The following is an 18986-nucleotide window of genomic DNA, read 5'->3' as shown; positions in this document are numbered from 1 at the left end:
TCTTTCCTTTCCTTTCCTTTCCTTTCCTTTCCTTTTCCTTTCCTTTTCCTTTCCTTTCCTTTCCTTTCTTTCCTTTCCTTTCCTTTCCTTTCCTTTCCTTTCCTTTCTCTTTTCCTTTTCCTTTTCCTTTTCCTTTTTCCTTTTCCTTTTCCTTTTCCTTTTCCTTTTCCTTTTCCTTTTCCTTTTCCTTTTCCTTTTCCTTTTCCTTTTCCTTTTCCTTTTCCTTTTCCTTTTCCTTTTCCTTTTCTTCCTACCTTCCTTTTTCTTCCTTCCTTTCTGCCTTCCTCTTTCTCTCTCTCTTTCTTTCTGCTACAATATTTACATTCTTCTAGTTTCTACAGTCATTTGTGAAACTACTCTCTGAAAGTATTTTGAGAGTTCTCTCCAGAACGTCTGATTAATGAAAATACGTAACAAGACCTTATGGAACACAGTGTTGCTAGCCTAAGAAAAAGCTTTAGCTTTACATAGAAATTATTTTGAGCTTTACTATTTGGAAACTAAAAGCAGCATGCATGTGTTTTGCTGCACTGCAAGGCTGATATGTGCAGATCTGCCCAGGCAAACTGCTGAGAAACACTGTGAGGTCCGAGGTTGTTCGTGCCACACTCACCAGGACACAGCTGAATTCAGAGTGCACAGAGCAGCTGATGTGCCCAGGGATATATCTCTAGAGAGCCAAACCAGACTGGGTTTGTCAAGAGTCTGTGGGTCGATAAAACACCCTGATGCTCGTGAGGTTTCCAGAAAGAAGCGAGTGCAGCTGCTGGGTCTCAGACCAGGGCACTGTTGGATGGCAGTAGGAAAGCAGCAGCACTGTCAGGTGTGTCCCACTGCTGGCAGGTGTTGCACCACAAAGCTCTCTAAAACAAGAGAGCTGCTGATCAAGGCTGATCCAGGCTTTATGAAGGGTGCACTTTGTGCTTGGGTAGCACCAAATACACAGCTATGCCCGTCCTGCATCCAGAACCTGTTGCTATCAGAAGTCATTGCTGCTTTGGAGCAGCCCATCAGCTATTCCAACTCCACAGCCATGCTTACATCGAAAGGAGTTAAATAAAATGTTGGTCTTCAAATTCTTGGTGAGAAAGAAAAAAGAAGTAAAATATTTTGCTGCATTGTCTCTATCTTAGAATGAAAACAAAAATGCTTTCTAAAATTTGTAGACAGATAAGATACATGGTGTTTTGACATTAGATTCAGTTATTCAAACTGAATGGCAGTATTTCAGTGCAGCTTTCAGCTTTTCAAAATGCTTCTTACTTTCAGAGGTTATTTGATAAAATAAACTTGAAGGGTATATCAGGCAGGAAATGTAATTTTTAAATATAGATTTTAAAGAAATGGTGGTGTTTACTGCTTGTGTTATGCACATCCTTAGGAAATCGATCAAATGTAAGAAAGAACAAATAATTTACTTATTTTGAACTTGTTAATTATGGCCAACAGATTTTTGCTTGTTGGTTGTTTCACTGTCATCATTAAATTGTTCTGCACATTTAAAATTCCCACTGTTACATATCTCTGCCCAAATCTGAAATGCTGGAACAAGCTGTTGCCAGCAAAATCAACTATGCCTTGCCAGTAGAAGTTCCATTTAACACATGGCTTAAGGAGCCCTGTTTAAAATAAGGCCTCTAGTGTTAGTGCCAATATTGTCTCTTTGTTTTACATGGCACTAAGTAAATTGTCAGCAATTGCTACAGAGTTGTAATTCATTTGGCTTTACCCTTGACTAAAAGAAATGACATGTGCTACCTTAATCCTGCTGTAGAATTGTCCTTGATTGACTGCTGCACCAGTACAGAGCTCCAGTGAGGCCAGCTGCACTCCAGGGCAGCGTAACCCTAACCCTAGGCAGAGCAGTGAAAGCAGCCCTGGGCTAAGGCAGGTTCAAAGGAGAAAGCTGTGGAGGGAGCCATGTGTTTGGCAGTTCTGTGTTCCCCTTGGCACGCCTTTTGCAGCTGCAGTGTGCCTGGAGCTCTGGGCTTTGTGCTTTTCAGAACCCTAACCCTACATATGATGATCACATGTGATTGAATGACCTAGCAGGAAAAGGGGTGGGAAAGCTGTACAATACTGATTATTTTAAGAATTATGAACTCCTGGAGGGAAGAGAGTTACAGACATTGGGTCATTTAATGTTCCAGATGATGTGTACTGCATCACTGCAAACACTCTTGTGTGGTTCTCAACCTTTCCTAAAGAACATGACGGGGGGAAAAAAGTAGCAATGTGTCAGGAGGAATTTGCTTTCTTAGACAATTTGATGAAGGTAACTACCCTTCTCTGTAATAGAGATCACAGATGATCATGTTGCTGCAGTTAACACAGGAATGTGTGATCCTGGGAGAGATCTGTTGTCACCAGGGCTCTGTATGAGATTTAAAAATTGACTTTTGCCAACAGATTTACTGCAGAAATTAATAGGAGTCTGGCATAGGTGAGTACTACAATTCCAGATCTCTTAGTAAATAAATATTGTGCCAAAATCATTAAAACACTGCAGCTTTCAGAGTTCTTTGCCGTCTTGCAGCACTTGGTGACCTTTATACCTTTGCAGGGAATCTGTTATAACACTGGTGAGGGAAAGGAGGACCTTGATGTTACAGCCTTTGAAAATCAGTTTGTGAATGAGGATGTGGTGTGAAGTGACCTGATAGTCACATGCTGAAATACACCAGTCACCTTCTACATTTTATCAATTTTCTTGTTTCCTGGAGAAGGAAATTAGCTATTAAAAATACTAGTACATTATTGAAATGACAGAAACATTGCATTTCATTTAAAGGCTGTTCACATGAATTGAAGAAAAAATGTTTCATCCCTAACAAGGTCTAACACAGGAGTCTTCAAAAGCTTCAATTCCAGCAGTGCTCAGGGTTGCTTCCTTTGCTGTTTTGTTGCCAAATCATTTTGACAACGTGAGGAACAGCGCCTAAACACGACTATATGGCAGAGAGCCAAATTGCTAAGCTGTATGAGCCACTTCAGTAGTCTGAGTAATGCAAAGGCAGAGCAACCGGAAAAGCAGCTGGAAATTTATGATCAATTGTAGGTGTACAGGTGCATCTCAACACATCCACAGTTCTTAGTGATTTGTAAAAGGTGGTCATTTCAGATGCTGCTACAAAATGCTGTTACTAGTGCTGCTGGGAGTGCAAGGTGCCACTTTCCTGCCTCTTGTACACCTGTATAAGGGTTCTTGAGGTAATGTGTTCATCTTCTGTGGGTTTTATGGGAGCTATGGGTTTGAATGACACTAAGTGTGGAACTGCTATTTCTTTTTGTCTTGCAATTTCCTCCCATACTTGTAGTAACAGCAATTTGATATGGGGTTGTATTTGAGGAGGGAATAAGATTTGGGTACAGGTCACATGGTGTATCTCTAATTTAAGCCAAATTCTAGCCAAGTGTAGCAACAGCAGTGGGGATTGCACTGGGGTTATGGTATATCCTGGCTTCTGGAGGGTGTGTGCATTTAGGTTTACCTGTGTGTTTGTTGATGCCAGGCCTGTCTTCAGGTAGCACATGATGGCAGCTCAGGTTTTCCAAGTCAGATGTGGGGTGTTTCGCACGAATAAATCAGTGTGGCTGCCCTGTGCTAAGGCCAGGGCTTGGCATCTCTCAGTGTGAGCAAAGGCCAGCGAGGGTCAAAGGTGCTGAGTGTCAGGTGTGAGGACTGGGCTGACGTGACACAGCTCTGTCAAAGTGCAGTGAGAGCAACACTGAGGCTGGCGTAACGCCACACCCTTTATGAGCTGGGCAGGTCAACTGGAAAAATACCCTTTGCTGGTATCACTTTTTTTCCAGTTGAGGACTTGGTTTAAGTCGCCCTGGCAGACCTCTTTCACTGGGATCAACTGTGCATCCATTAAGATGTTTGCTAACTCAGCCTTACTGTCACCACTGTAGAGCAATCATTTTAAATGCAGGGCTCTTGGTGAATAGCATCCTTCTGCTCCTCAGCATGGCTGCTTACTTCTAGGTTTTGGTGTTGGGAGGGTATTGCCATGTCTTTGGGCATGTCCCTGCTACTTTCTCCTGTGCCTAGTGAAGCTACCTGAGCTATTTTTAGACGGGCAGCCTTGTAACGAAAGAAGTCTGGCTGTGGTATCTCTGAGCTCTTAAGATCTAATTCATCTTTGTTACCTGAATAAATTAGCCCTTACAGAGCTCTGCACCATCACGTCATTTATTGATTCCTGCTTAGTGAAAATCTTCCTCTACAGGTCTGCATTGTGGAGGGAGTGTATTCTTTGGTAGCCTGACCAATATGATGGCAAGGCAAAAGTCCCTGTGGATAACAGGTCAGAGGAAGGAGATATTAACAGGGTTGAAAGTACACAGGAATTTGGATTTTGCAATTCTAAACCTCCGTCTTTCAAATTTTGTGTTCCACCTTCCCACCAAGCCTCATTCTTACTTCACATAGATACTATGTTTTAAATCTTTTTATTACAATAAAAGTAAACTGCAAATTCAAGATCTCAAGTTTACAATGAACAAAAAGACTCCTTAGAAACTTTGGCTGCTTTATCAAAAAGGGGTAAGACTCCTGCTGCTAATGGTTGTTAATAATTCACAAACAAGATTTAAAGTGAGTATAACATAAAGGAAAACTGCTATTGCTAGAAGCTCTGAGCCGTTATAGCTTTGATGATGCTCCTTAAGCTGTTGTAGCTTTGATGATGCTCCTTGCTGACACTGAGTGGTGCAATTACCACATGCTGATAAAGGAGGGCTGCAATTACCACATTTTCTGAGTCAACTGAGACTCAGATTGAGCTATATTTTAGTTGGCATTGGTATTTATTTATATACTCATTGTAGGTAAATTTTATAAAGCATTTCCTCAATATTTGTGGCAGAATACTAGAGAGAGACCTAGGTGTTCTTTTTTTTTCCCCCCTACCATAAAAATGGTTGCTTTGTGTTAAATCCCTACTGTGAGTCTGTACTTCCAACTTAGCTGAAATCACTGTGGGTGTCAGTGAGGGGCTCTGTGTAAGAAAAATTGTAGCACAGAGTTCTAAAGGCCTTGAGAAATTTTGTATGAAATCGTTTTGCCCTTTATCATGAGGGATGTTAATTTGTTTATTTTTGCAAGCCCAGTGGTAAAAGTGGGGATAATTAACCTTTTGTCCTAGATTTACCAAGGACTCAGAACTGGTTGGGGAAGGACACAAGACATTATTTTCATTTAACAGTGTGATTGCTATGATTAGCAGCATGAAAAGCAGCTTGAGTGTCTGCTCGTACACCTGTGCATGTATTTTTATGTCATTTGAACTGCTTGTGATTTTTTTTCTCTTGCTTTTCTTATAGAAATATTTAAAGATTGCTCTGAGTTCAGGAGCAAATTGTTTAGAAAATTTGGTGCTAAAATGGGTTCATCTATTTTCAAGAATGAAGTGACAGGAAGGGGGACATATTTTTACCCTTCCAGCAAAAGACTATCTAGACTGTGAGTTTGGAGGTGATTGACATCAGAGGCCAGGCACGTGGCTTGTTTGCCCATGAAGTGTGTAGATGAGATCTAGGAAGGAGCTGAACATTCACATTTTTCATGGAAAAAAACCCAACAAAACAAACAAACAAAAAAACCCCATCCCAACCAGACTGAAAACTTCCCCCTGCCATGCAGAAGTACTTAATATTTTTTAAACCATCAAAATATGTTCAGAGAATATTAGAGTTACAGTAATACTGAAAAAAAGGACAGGAAATAACCAAGAAATCATCTGTATCCTTCTGTATACAGGTATGCATTACACATTTTCTCATGGTATGATCAGGTGGTATTTTAAAATGTTTTTAAGACCTCACTTGCTTCATTGATACTATCTGTCAGTGCAGTGTGAGGCTGTGAATTATCTGAGATCCAGGATAACCCACCCCATCAGCTGATGGCAGCCAGTGGTCAGGGCTCAGCTTAATAAGTCCCATAAGACAGGACAAACTGTAGTCCTTGGTCACTGGTGGCACACCTGACCACACAGGGTGTCTCATGTCAAATCCCTGTAGAGCTCCACTCGTCAATGCTTGTCAGCTCTGCCGTCTCAGGACACAGCAAAAGAGGCAGTTGTCTTTCCAGGCCTAAAAAGACAGATAGAGGTGCACACATTTGCTGAGGTTTCAGAAATACTCCTGTAATTTTTATTTGTATACATACATGTGTGTGTACAGGTGTAGGCCTTGTCAGGGACATGTTTGGTCTGTTGGGTGATAAGCAGACCTCAGTGGTCCTTGTACCTCAGAACCAGAGGTACAGACTCCACTCCAGACAGCAAATCTGTAGAAGTATTTGGAGGATGGTGAGTTGTCCTGTCTGCCTTTGTCATTTCAGCATGTGAAAGATGGGCAAATCTTTCTTTCTGCATTTTCTGGAAGAGGTAGAACAACATAGATTGAGTAGATAAGGTATCAAGTACAGGGATGGTGACTCACCTCACCAACTACATCTTGCCAATGGCCCCACACCTTGTGAATTTTTTAAATTAATCTTTCAGTGTCTTAGCACTCTTTTGTCATGTTGACAGGCAATGGCTAGCAGAGAATGCTAGCTACTATTATGGGGTCACTGAGGCTGAAGAGAAAATGTAGAAAATAGTAATAAATATAAAACTGTGGGTCTGTCTCTAAATATGTAGCTGGATAAATGATCATTGTGAATATGTTTGCAGGTAGAAATACAGCTATTTTGTTGGTGTTAAGCAACTTCAGCTTCAAAGAAGAGCCTGAGGCAAAAAGATATGTTTCATTATAGATGAGGAGGAAATAGGTGTTCAGAGGATGTTGACTATTCTTGAACTGAGCATTTTGACTCAGAGGAAATGTAGATGTATAGAGAGGAGCACAGAGAAGATGGAAGCTATTTCTCTACCTGGATTCTGTAACACTTCCTGTTATGAAGACAGGACCAACTATTTGTTTTCAGAGGATTTCAAATGCCCTGTTAGGGTACAGTGGAAACATATCAGAGTCATGGGTTTTCCTTGAGTGCCCTCTGAAAGAGCTTGTGAAATGTGAGAAAATACCCTTCTGGGAAGATGAGTTACATGAGGACCATTTACCAGGCTTAATCTAAAGGGGAGGTGAAGATAATATTTTCTTGAAGACTTACAGATAGAGGTATCCGTGTCTTGGTCTGGCAGACAACAGTGTTGTAAAGAAATCATTCCCATTTCACTGTGTCTTAGAAGGATAAATCTAAATTTTCTTATTTGAAGAAGGAGATAAGTAGTATTTCTAGGTGGGCAAAAGCAGGTTGCAGTGATAGAAACAGCTACAAGCAAATGCAAAGCCAATGTGTAAGGGTAACCCTAAAAGCTGAAGGTATTACGGGAGATGACAGAAAAGAGTTTTCATTATGACTGAATATTAATTAGTGACATGGCGATTAACAATGACAGTAATTAACAGAGGAAGGAAAGACTTGTCGTTGTCCAAAGGGTGAGTAATCAGTCTTGGCAGGTGATAAATAATGGTTCAGCAAGCTCAGCAGAAAGATAATCTGTCTGCCTCAGGATAACTGCAGAACAGCTATAACATCTTCCAGGCTCTTGGCAGCATTCAGGAATTACTTCATGTTTTTAACAGAGACAAATTAAAATTCTTGATCTCAACTGCTGCTTATATGCTGGAGTGGCTGATCACAGAAGTTCTGGTTGAGTCAGTGTGTTGTGCTGCATCAGTGCCTTCAGTTTACTTACCTCTTTAAACCTTTCCTGCCCATATAAACCTTTCTTATGAGGGGTGAGAGACTGGGGAGCCAGCATTCAGCATTACTTGAGTTTTTCATTGTTGTTTGATGGAAATTGAATAGATTCCTCAGAAGTGTCCTAGAGCTGGGACATGATCATTCTGTGTTAAAATGGAGTGGGACTTAGTCCTAAATCAGGAACTAAGTGTTCCTGTACTGGAAAGGGAAATGGTCTGGAAAGGGAGATCATGCAGAAACCGCTTCACCTCCCGTGATCAATGCGATGCAATACTATAGATGATTGTCAGGTATCAAGTCTCACATCACTTGGGAATACAATGCCTAAGAGATCACTGCAAGCCTGTAACCAGAGACCAAAATCAGGAGAAACAGTGGATTTTTTTGTTTACAGAATGAGCTGAAAAATCAAGAAAGATTCTGGTTTCACTTGAACCAAGAGCATTTTGTGAGGTTTTGTTTCTGACAATACAGAAGCACTACAGTTTGAATCTTCTTGAATTAGCTTTCTAACCATAAATGTTGTACTCTGTCTTCAGAATATTTTTTGTAAAAGGTAAAAGGGAACACCTGTGTTTATAAAATACAGTGTTTTATTAACAAACTTGTCAAAACAACATGGCTCTGAACATATTCCCCATATGTTATTCAGCTAACAGTGTTCACTAGATGCCTTTTCACAGATAATTTTGCACCACTCGTACGTATTTTTCTGAATAAATTTATTGTTCAAGAAAATGACATGACCTCAGGATGCATCTGGCATGATAGTTTTAGTAGAGAAAAGAAAGTGCTGGCACCATTGCCAGAGGCATTGGTTTGCTGTTCTAGAAGGTACTGACTGCAGGTTTGGTGAGCTCAGTTCAAAGCAGCTGATTTAAATTTGAGAATTTGCTGAATGGTATAGGGAGAGACCACCTTAAGAGGACATAGGAAGAGTTGGGTTGGTTTAACGAGGTGGAGGTGGAGAGACAATGTGTCAGCCCTCCACAGAAACACTCAGGAGAAACTGTCAAGGAAGAATAACCATTATTTTCCTTCAATCACAATACAGTTATAAAATGCATATAAATTGCACATTAACAAACTTAGGTTGTGAAGTTAGAGGAAGAGTTCAATCTATTAAAAAAAAAAAAAAGATGGAATAGCTTTCCAGATAGAGTAGTGGCAACTGAAAATGCTCTTAGGTGAAGTTGGGAGGTGTGGAGAATGACCATACTGCTGAGAATACAAGATCATGAAATTGATCCTTTAGTGTCTGGTTTGCTTTCGAGGTGGGTTGAGACAATGCCCTGCTGCTGCTTGTTGACCATATCTGCTTGCCCGGTATATAAGTGAAATCAGATGCTTCCCTGATCTTCAGGAGCCCTGCTGATTCCCTGCAGGGGCCAGGTCTGTTGTTTCATCTGCTTTGGGTGGAGGAGGAGGTAGGGCAGGTTCATATTGCTGCCTGCTACTGAAGCCTGTGTGAAAGGGTTTGCTGGTGCTCTTTGTAGTGTTCTGGATCAACTTCTATTGTCAGGGGAGTGGGAGCTGCTGTCTCCTTCTGTGTGGGGTAGAGCTCACGTTTCTAATGGGAATTTCACCTGTATGGGAGAGTCAGACCTGCAGATGATTGCAGGGACCTGGGGCACTAGCAGTACCTGTTGTCTCTCTGTGGCACATTGTGACTCCTGGCCTTTATTATATCTGAGGTTTGCTGAGGGCATGGGGGTGGTTTGGGCCTGTGGGAAGCAAAATTTTCTTCTGGACCAAACATGGTGATTATGCTGCTCCTGAAGTCCCATCCATGTCTGAGTTCAGAAGTGCTCTACACAAACCAGATCCTCTGGGATTTGTTTTGTAAGCCTGAACCAGTTTGGATGGGGCTTTGAGCAGCCTGGTCTAGTGGACGGCATCCTTGCTCATGGAGGGGAGTTGGAACTGGATATATTTAGGTGTCTTCTAGCCCAAGCCAGTCTATGATTCTGTGAAGTGTTACTGGGGCTATTAGCCTACTGTATGTGGATGCAAATATTTCTGTGGAAATTGACTGTATGCTGAGAAGGGCTTGATGTTATGTCTGCATCCAGACATGGCATTGTTAGGTTGTGATGAATGCTGTTGCAACTTAGTATGGGCTTGCCATATTGCATCCAAGTGTCTTTGCTGATTGCCTTTGACTTTGGAGAACTCCAGTTAGCTGACTTGTACACACCATTATGTCTAATTTTAAGCTTAACTTTCTGAGTATGTGATTTTACTAAATTTTGCTGCCCTGCCATGATGTATTTTGGTAACAGGCCTTTCTACTGAACAGTGACAAGTTTCCCGCTTCTGTGATCTCCATGCAAGCAACAGAGGTTGTATACATGCAGAGGATCAATCCTGGAGAATTTGAGTTCTTTATAAGATTGCAACAACTTTCATTGTACTGGATGGGCCCTGAAAATCTAATGAACTTCCTGATGGATATTAAAGGCTTGCTCTTCCCAATCACCATTACGTTTCTGTGATCACCACCAGGTGACCACTCACAGGGGCTGTGGTTACAGGCTCTCTGAATACCACCTCTTTCTCAAAGACATTGCTTGTCTTTGACATAAGGCCCTCCTATCCGTTTTTGACTGATGTTTCAGTTTTATACATTTACATGTCACAGGTGTGAGGTGCCAGTAAATGCTCCTTCATTTCCTTGCTAACCTGTGCCTGCAGAAACTTACCTCTGTATGCTGAGGTGAGAAGAAAATGGGAGAGTTACAGGGAACCATTAGACTAATATCTGACTTCAGGTATATCAAGTCTGCTATTGTACAGAAAGCCCCGTGGGACTTGGTACCTGTCAGTAACCGTGTAGCTGCAGTGTGGCACAAGAAGGAAAAGCATTCTGAAACCTCAGTGGAAATAAAAAGCAAAATGGAATAAAGTTCATGCCAGTTCTATTGTATCTATCTTAATATTATTTCTCTCTAGGGCACTCAAACCCTGTGGTCTCGGTGTCTAATGCTTTCTTAAATTTTTGTTCATTTGTTTGTTAAGGTTCTGATATTGTGCAGTGGCTTATGAAGAACCTCAGCATTGAGGATGCAGGTAAGGTGACCACAGCTGGGGAGAAATAGGTGCTCCATCTGTATTGTGTGTGCCATTAGGCAGTAAATACTGTATTGCTGTAATCTAAAATGGCAGTAAAAGAACATGGTTGAAATAAACATTGGAGGGAAGAAGGAGGAAAAGAGTTAAGAGTCAACATCTTAATTAAGTCTAATGCCTTATACTGCAACACACTGAAATACTATTGCAGGAATTTTAGCCTGTCTGTGAAACTGTTGCTGCCTACAGAAGACAGATTGATTTTAGGTTTTGTTCCTAGACTTCAAAAAGAAGTTGGTGGATGTGGTGTGGTTAAGCAGGCAAATGCAGTGTCAAGTTTTCATGGTGTGAAGAAAGGTAGCCTCAGCTGGCAGTACATTGTGCCTGTGTCATTTTTGGCCAGGGTCATAGAATCTGATAATGGTTTTTAATTTATCAAAAAAAGCAAATAGATAAATGGATAATCAGCCATAAAGAGTGATCAGTGCATGGGCACAGTCCAAATAGTTTACTCTTCAGAGAAACCAAAATCATTTAGTCAAGTGAAGACCTATTGAGAAAAGGGGAAGAAAAGATCTGCAGGTCCAGAAGTTTCATTTCCTTTTCAGGAAAGGGAAAAAATCCAGACTCTCATCTACCAGTTCTTAAGCTGTCTTACTGTCACAGAGATAACAGAGTAAAAACAGAGATACAGGCAGTGTTGAATCACCCAGCAGGGCATCCCTGTATACACATCCCTTCTTAGGAGTCCTGTCAAGTCCCAAATTGGAATTTCAGCTGCAGACAACAGCTTTATTAGCTATCTGGATGTGCACAAGCAGATGATTATTCAACACTGTGAAAGATGATGCAGCTTTTGGTAGCTGGCATTGCTTGAAAATCTGCACAGATGGGCCTCTGCATTGGGTAAGGTTGCCTGGGCAGCGCTAGGATATGTAACTCCCCTTTGCAACATTTTCTCTAACAAATGGCAATGCTGCAGTGTGAGGATGTGTCTTTATGAATAAATATCCTGCTAATGAACAGGTGTTGCAGGTGCTTTTTGAATTTGGTAGAAGCAAGTGAGGTTCACTGACAGAACAGTCTTCTTGTCAGCTGTCACCTGTAGTGGATAATGTGCTTTGAAATTAATTTCATACTCTACGGCTGGACTGGTACGTGAATTTTGTTAACAAAATACTAACGGGTTAAACATTTGAGCAGTGCTTCATCTGTATTGAAAGGTTGATTTCTGCACCCCTGCTTTACAGGGTTTGGCTGGAAGTAGTGGGGATGTGGTGTGGGTACAGAGAGGCATGTGGGCACGAGTTTTCACATGAGTCATCACCAGAGCTGCACTTGAAAGCAGAGAAATGTGCAGTGCATGTCTTGTTGACACAGCCCTGCTGTTTTTTCTCTTTCACAGGGGAAGCAATACACTTGGGAAGTCTTATTGCTGCACAGGGTTACGTCTTTCCCATCTCAGACCATGTCCTTACCCTTAAGGATGACGGGACATTCTATCGTTTTCAGGTTGGTGAGCACCCTGACTCCCTTGTGGCCCTTTCTGTCCCTGCAGTAATACTGCTGAAATCACCCACTCTTTATACCTAAGCAGCCATTAGATCTATGAAGCCAGGGATTGAGGCTATCTTCGTAGAGGCCCTAGGAGAGGTTAAGTCTCTTCAAAAAATTTTACTTTAAAATCCCAAATCACTGTCATCTACCTTCTGACTTAGTTTTTTACATAAATGAATGGCTGTGTCTTGTGACTCTTTTTGATACCTGAATTCACATCTGTTTTACTCAGATTTGAACTAAACCAGGAGAAAGAAGATGGCTTTCAGGTCCTAACTCTGATGCAGAATTAAGTAGCCATTCTCCTGTGCAAAAATGGACCAGGGCACACTTAGGAGCTGGACATTCAAGCTTTGACACAGCAAAAAATTCAAATTTTTGTCATCTCTTGCTTACAGATTGTTGTGGGAGAGGGCAAGCTTAAGGCTTTGGCTCTTCTACAAAGGATGTGTAACCTTGGCAATCACCTAAACTGGGACATCTCTATCCCTCAGTGTTCCTGTGCCTCCAGATGTGCTGAATTTTTTAAGCACCTGTGCTTGAGTTCCATACCCTGTCCACAATCGCCCACTGTCAGCTCACTAGATAACTGAGTGCTTGTGCTGCAACAGCTCCTTCTGAACTGATTGTATAACTTTAGAAGAAGCAGTAAGTCTAAACTTGGAGTCTTACTGCCTCATCCTGCTGGCTGAATTTGTGTTTTTCTGTTACATTGTCTCAGCCAGCTCCCTTATCTTTCCTGTCACCTCTCTTCTGTTCACCCTCCTGTTCCTCCTTTACATTTTTTTACTCTTTTTTAGCTTTTATTTGAAAAGCCAGTTCTGCTCTTTGCATCTGATGTTGCAGCTGCTCATGCCTACTGCTAATGTGGTATTGTGTTATCATATGTGACCAATGTCATGGTGAAAAAAGAAGCCTAGGAGATCACAGATGTCCTCTTATCTCACCCCACCTTCTGGTTGCAAGGCATCATTCAGACTCAGTTTTTTCATTACAATTCCCTTTCTTTTCTGAAAGTTCTGATCCTCCTGTCGTGTAAGACATAACAGAAGCAGGGGTAATACTGGTTGTCCATTTACCTGTATTTTTCTCTGTTTTAAAAGAATGGCACTCTAAGAATTTGTCCTGTGAAGTTTTCAGGAGCTACATTTCAATATAACTTAATTTCTTTTTATTGTTTTCAGCCTGTGTAAACCACATCATCAAACTGACTGCTTATTGACTTTTCTTTCCCTTGTCTTTTCTTACAATTTTTGTGTATTTTTGCCTGTTTTCATTTCCTCCAATACACCTCCTTAGCTGTTTTCTGCAAAAATCACCTGATAGAATCATGCTTCTTTTCCATTACTCTCTTCTTGTTACTTTCTACCTCAACCTCAGTCCCTCCTTTAACAGTAGCTCTGTATCTTCTGAAATTCATAAGATACATGTCAGTAGGAGCATTGAACCCTGTATTGTTTGAATCCTCAATGTTTTCTCACTGTACTTTGGTGGAAGGATATTAACTCTGTATGTTAATGTCCTATGCCCATCTGTGGCATTACAGCAGTAAAGCAATGTGTAATCAGTAAAGCATCAGCGTTCTGTAATTTATGTGATGGCCGCTATGTCATTTTTCATTCATGTTAAAACTGAAATACAGTCATATATAGCTTGTAGTTAATTGTAGCAACGGCAATATGCAGACCTGGATAGAAAACCAAAGCACTAAGTTTAGCAGGACTTCTGCTTTCAGAATGACTCTAAACAGCTGAGTTTTGACCTCTGCCATCTGTTACAACTAAAAAGGAAATTGTCTGCCAACCACATTGGTAGCTACTCCAGGAAAGCAAGGGATATGTAGCATATAGATAAGACTACAAGGTTTCTCATGTGCTTAAAAATATATATATATTCAGATTGCCTGTGAATTCTTGGGGAAAGAGGAGGTTCTGGGGATAGTGGATAGGATGTCCACATTCAGATGAGCTGGCAACAGTGTCTGAAATTTCATCAGGACACTGGTCATCCTCCATGAGATATGCTTGCATTACAGCATCTCTATTTACCTGCAGTGAGGACCATTAAAGGCTTTTGCAGCATCCTCACTTTTACTGTAATCTGTAGCAGTGTTTTCCCTAAGGACAGAATCTGGGTGGTAGATTTTGTGATTCTTCTTTTTGAACTTGTAATGTTTTTCTGCATCTGAATTGGTTTTCATCTCTTAAATTACAAAAATGTATATGTTTTTTTCTTAGGCACCATACTTTTGGCCTTCAAACTGCTGGGAACCAGAAAACACAGATTATGGTGAGAGCATGATGGTTGCATTATAGAAAGTTAGTTTGTGATGTAAATAGTTGTCCTTCAAATAATTACTGTTGGCCACATACACCCTTCAAGTGCCAAGTTTCTTGTCAGATGGCAGCATCAGAGGCAGATCTGTGCTCATCTCAAATACACAAACTGAAACCCTGCAGTGTCTCAAGCCCCTGGAGCTGTAGCCATTGAGCTTGGTGGGGCCAAGATTTTGCCATCCGTTGCCTTCATTCTCCCATAGCCCTGTTCATTTGAGCAGGATTTGTGGCAAGCAGAATACTGGTTCTTGGGAATCTTAAATAATACCAATATTGCTTTTGTGGGAGACTATCCTCTGATCTGTTGCTGAATCTGTTATGTGGATCAATAAAATTTACTTCATCTGGGCACTTACCTGACTGATCAATAAACCAGTACATAACTAATGGCAGCCCATAGCTAAGTTCTCTGATACATGACATCAGACTTATTTTCCCTTTTTTTTAAGATTACTAGATAATATGGTAAAAGAGAAGACTGAGCATGGTTTACGAGTTAATAAAGTGCAACAAGGTGTTTTAAACATGTGAGTGCCTGCAGACAGGGATAATACATAAAGAAAATATGTCAGTGTTGTTATCTTTAGCTGTCTGCATGCAATATTGCTATCTCTTCCAGAACTGTGCTGCTTTCACAGTTAAATGATAAAATTAATTGTTGCATCCTGGTGTGGCTTTGGAAGAGGAAGTGTATCCATGTGTGCAGTCATAAAACGGGAGCTTCTGGAAGTCCTTTATCTCATAATCTAACATTGGTTTAGAACTCCTCCCTGAATAATCAGTTTGAGTTTTTTTCTTTCCTGTGCAATAATTATTCATCATTATGGATTCTGGAAATCATTTGCTGGGGTGAAGAAGTAGCCTGCAATGGTGTGTGTTATGTGATAGTTCATTTGCAGTCCTCATCTGCAGATGAACTAGACTTAAATGTTTATGCTAGTGAGGGAATCGTTAAGGAGAAAACACGATGCTGTTTTCGATTTGCAAAAAAGATTTCCAGATTTTACAGTCACCCTATATTACTGCATCTCATATGTGTTCTTTAAATACCAGAAAAATAATGTGAAGAGGGAGGTTCTGGTTTTTTCCTGCAGTATCAGATAAATGATTGGTTTTGTCAGTCAGATTTTGTTAGTCAGCTAGTCAGCACTGCAATTTCATTGAGTGGGGCAGTACACACCAAAATAAAACCCTCTGTGAGCTGACCCACAGCTGGACAAGCTTCAGTTGCATTAGCTGAGCCCTGTAGTGACAGATTTTCATCTGTCCCAGAAACCTCTAACATATGCTTATAATCAGACTTTGCATATCAGAGGCCTGTACAGATGGAGTCTTCCCAGGAATTAATCCCAAACTAGCAGTAGACCCAAATAAAACTAAAATCCCAGGAGCACTTCATACTTCTTTTATTTGCGTGTGTCCGCTTACAGGAGAGGAACTAACTTGCTAATGGCAGTTCACTGTCTTGCATGAAAAAACACTGTGAGGCAACTGACTTACTTCATTTGGTGTCATAAGTGCCTTACAGAAAAAAACTGCCCTTGAGATGTGTAAATATAAATGAACTGGTCAGCTCTGGTTACAGTGCATAATACTGGCTCATTATATGAATGTTAATATTACAGAAACAGCGTGGAATAGAATTACATGAGTAGCACTGGTCCTCTATTAAGTTCAGACATGACTGTATACCTGGAGTGTGTTGTGGACCTTGTGTTTCAGCCTTCAATGGAAATGGGGTGAGCTTAGCAGATCCAGGTGGGGCTTTCCCAGAAGGCAGCCTGGGACTGGTTTGGTGGTGTGTGCTGGTCTCATCTTGACCCTCAGAATTCCAAACCATATCAGTTTCAGCAGCCTCTGCCTATAGCAAAATGTGACAAGGCTTCTCTTTACCATTTGAAATGTGGAAGAATAAGAGGATGGAGCATATTAAAAAAGGCTCAGATCATGATTTTAAGATCTAGCCCATATTTCTGTTTTCACTTCAGTATCCTCATTTTTTTTTTTTTCTTAGCAGAAAAGAAATGCAGGGATGCTCACTTTGGCATGCATATTCCCAAACTACTTAGGGAACAGGTTGCTTATACTATATCTTTTACCAGACCCAGAAGCAATTGTGCCTTTCATGGATATCTTGTTAGGTCCTGGCATCTGCTCTCAGCACTTGAAATGAGATGTCCCAGATGTTTAGGGCCTCTGAGATTAGTCATAAGCAATGTCAGCTGGGTGTCCAGCCCTATCATTCCTTGACTCATGTTGCTTTCTGATGAAAACAAACTGTGTCTAGAATACTTTTTTCCTTCTTTTTTTTAGATCTAGTACTAATAATCTGTCTGTAATTGTTTTCCATTCTGTTTCTCCCTTTAGCCATCTATCTTTGCAAACGGACCATGCAGAACAAAGCTAGGCTGGAGCTGGCGGATTATGAAGCCGTAGGTACACTGCTGCTAGAGTTTAAAGTTGGGGGATGCAGGGATAGCTTTGCTTGCCAACTGAATGCTGCCATTTTGTGCTTTGGGGTCCGCCTTTACTGTATCTTTTCTTTAGTTGTCAGTACTGTGTGAAGGCTGATACGAAGGCAACATCAGGAACAAGATTGATGAATGTCCCTGGCTCTTCTGTGTCCCACAATTAAAGCATCTGCTGTATAATGAACCCTTCAAGACTGAAGCAAATTTCACAGAAGTTTTGCTTGGTGTCCTGTTTTCAGTTAGGAAATCCTGGTTTATATAGGAGATTTCAGCGCAGGAAAATGATAGATTTTCAGGCGTGCCACTGGGCAATTAAATTGTTGATGACACATTTTGTTACAAAAGTTCTCAGATATTAGACTTGGAACATTTTCTATATGCCATATGAAAAATATTACTGAACTTTATTTAGCGTGCATTTTCTGATCTGGAATTACTGTCAATGAAAACATCTCAAACTTTGGTGTCAGACTGCAGAGTGGAGAGGAGTGGGAAGATGGAGGCAGGAGGGGCAGGGCTGGGTATTTCTTTGAATACCAGCAGTGTAGTGCTCTGAGCAGCTAAACTTTTCTTTCTGTCATATTGACTTTCTTCTGTTTAATAGCTCAACAGTGTAATAACAGAATTTTATACATGGAGTTTTTTGTTAGAGAGTTTGTTTACAAAGTTGGACTTACATGGTCATGGTTATTACAATGAAAACATCTATGTTGCATATATTTTAGAGTGGGATTTTTTGGGGTTTTTTTTCCCAAGACTGAAGTTTTTCCTTCTTCCTTACCTTCTACATTTTGGAACATTTGTGCACGTGAAGAGATATGCCATTTGGTCGAGTGCAGAGCATGCAAAAATTTCCACTTATCTAGTCCACGCTGGAAATGCATTCCGACTTCCCAAGAGTTCCAATCTCAAACAAGCACAAAGGAAGGAATATAACAACCTGCATGCGCTTACATGTCCTTTTGCTGAGTTTTTTCCTCTGCATATTGTTGATTTCATTATTAAAACCATTAAAATTGCTCACATCCAACCAATTAAGTGTAAGTACTCCAAAGATCCACCATAAAGCCGCAAAAGGCTGTTCAGTGGCACACACACTCCCACACACATGCAGTCAGGCTTTGGCTAAGTACTTTTGCACATTGTTGCCTACTGAGAGTAGCAATGCTCCAGTGATGGTAAATAATTAGATCTTGGCAGTATCTCATTTTTCTTGTGAATATTGCATTGCACAATTAGAGGTTACTTCTGCATTCAAACTTTGTTCTTTTAATTAGAGACGTTCAGATGAGAATGGCACCAACTCTTCTTAAGCATTATGGGAGCTGAAGCAGATCCAGCAAGGGATGTAAGCTCAGCACAAGTGAGAGAAACAGGTTTGCAGGAGTGAGAAGCAGTGCTTTTCATACCTTTGGAGATGCAGCATGAGAATGCTTCTCCATAGATATCAGCAGTGACCTGGGGCTTCAAGAGAATAGAATTTCATTTTTAGGTTCTGCTTGCAGCATTTACAGACAGTCCCCCAGCCCACATTTACGCTGATTAGAGCCAGGAGTCTTGATGATATCATTAAGCTTGTATAGTTGCATTCAGGTTTTTTATAATTGGTCAAACATAAGCACAATTCAAATATAGCTTCCATTGGTGATGTTTCATTGGCTTCAGCATATTTACTCCAGAGGGCACATGTGAACATAATTTAAAATAAAATAAAAATAATGGAAAAAATACCCACAAAAATTTGTGTTGCAGATAATTACAAGTTGTTGTTCTTTGTAGCCACAGTTAAGGAAATCATCACATTCAGTACAGCTGTAAATCGTTTGTTTA

At 40.7% G+C, this 18986-nt stretch overlaps 1 protein-coding gene across 1 annotated transcript in view; it reads left to right on the top strand.

Annotated features, from left to right (window-relative positions):
- Positions 1-18986, top strand: part of RGS6 (regulator of G protein signaling 6) — a 245645-nt gene that overhangs the window by 163835 nt on the left and 62824 nt on the right. The window contains exons 4-7 of the mRNA XM_030949741.1: positions 10742-10792; positions 12198-12304; positions 14587-14638; positions 17053-17117. Coding sequence (XP_030805601.1) covers positions 10742-10792; positions 12198-12304; positions 14587-14638; positions 17053-17117 — 275 coding nt within the window. The remainder of the gene's footprint in view (positions 1-10741; positions 10793-12197; positions 12305-14586; positions 14639-17052; positions 17118-18986) is intronic.

The sequence above is a fragment of the Camarhynchus parvulus genome, chromosome 5, assembly GCF_901933205.1.
Source record: "Camarhynchus parvulus chromosome 5, STF_HiC, whole genome shotgun sequence".
NCBI classification, from domain to species: Eukaryota; Metazoa; Chordata; class Aves; order Passeriformes; family Thraupidae; genus Camarhynchus; species Camarhynchus parvulus.
The sequence above is the reverse complement of the archived record's forward strand: the minus strand, read 5'-3'. Positions and strand labels throughout refer to the sequence as shown.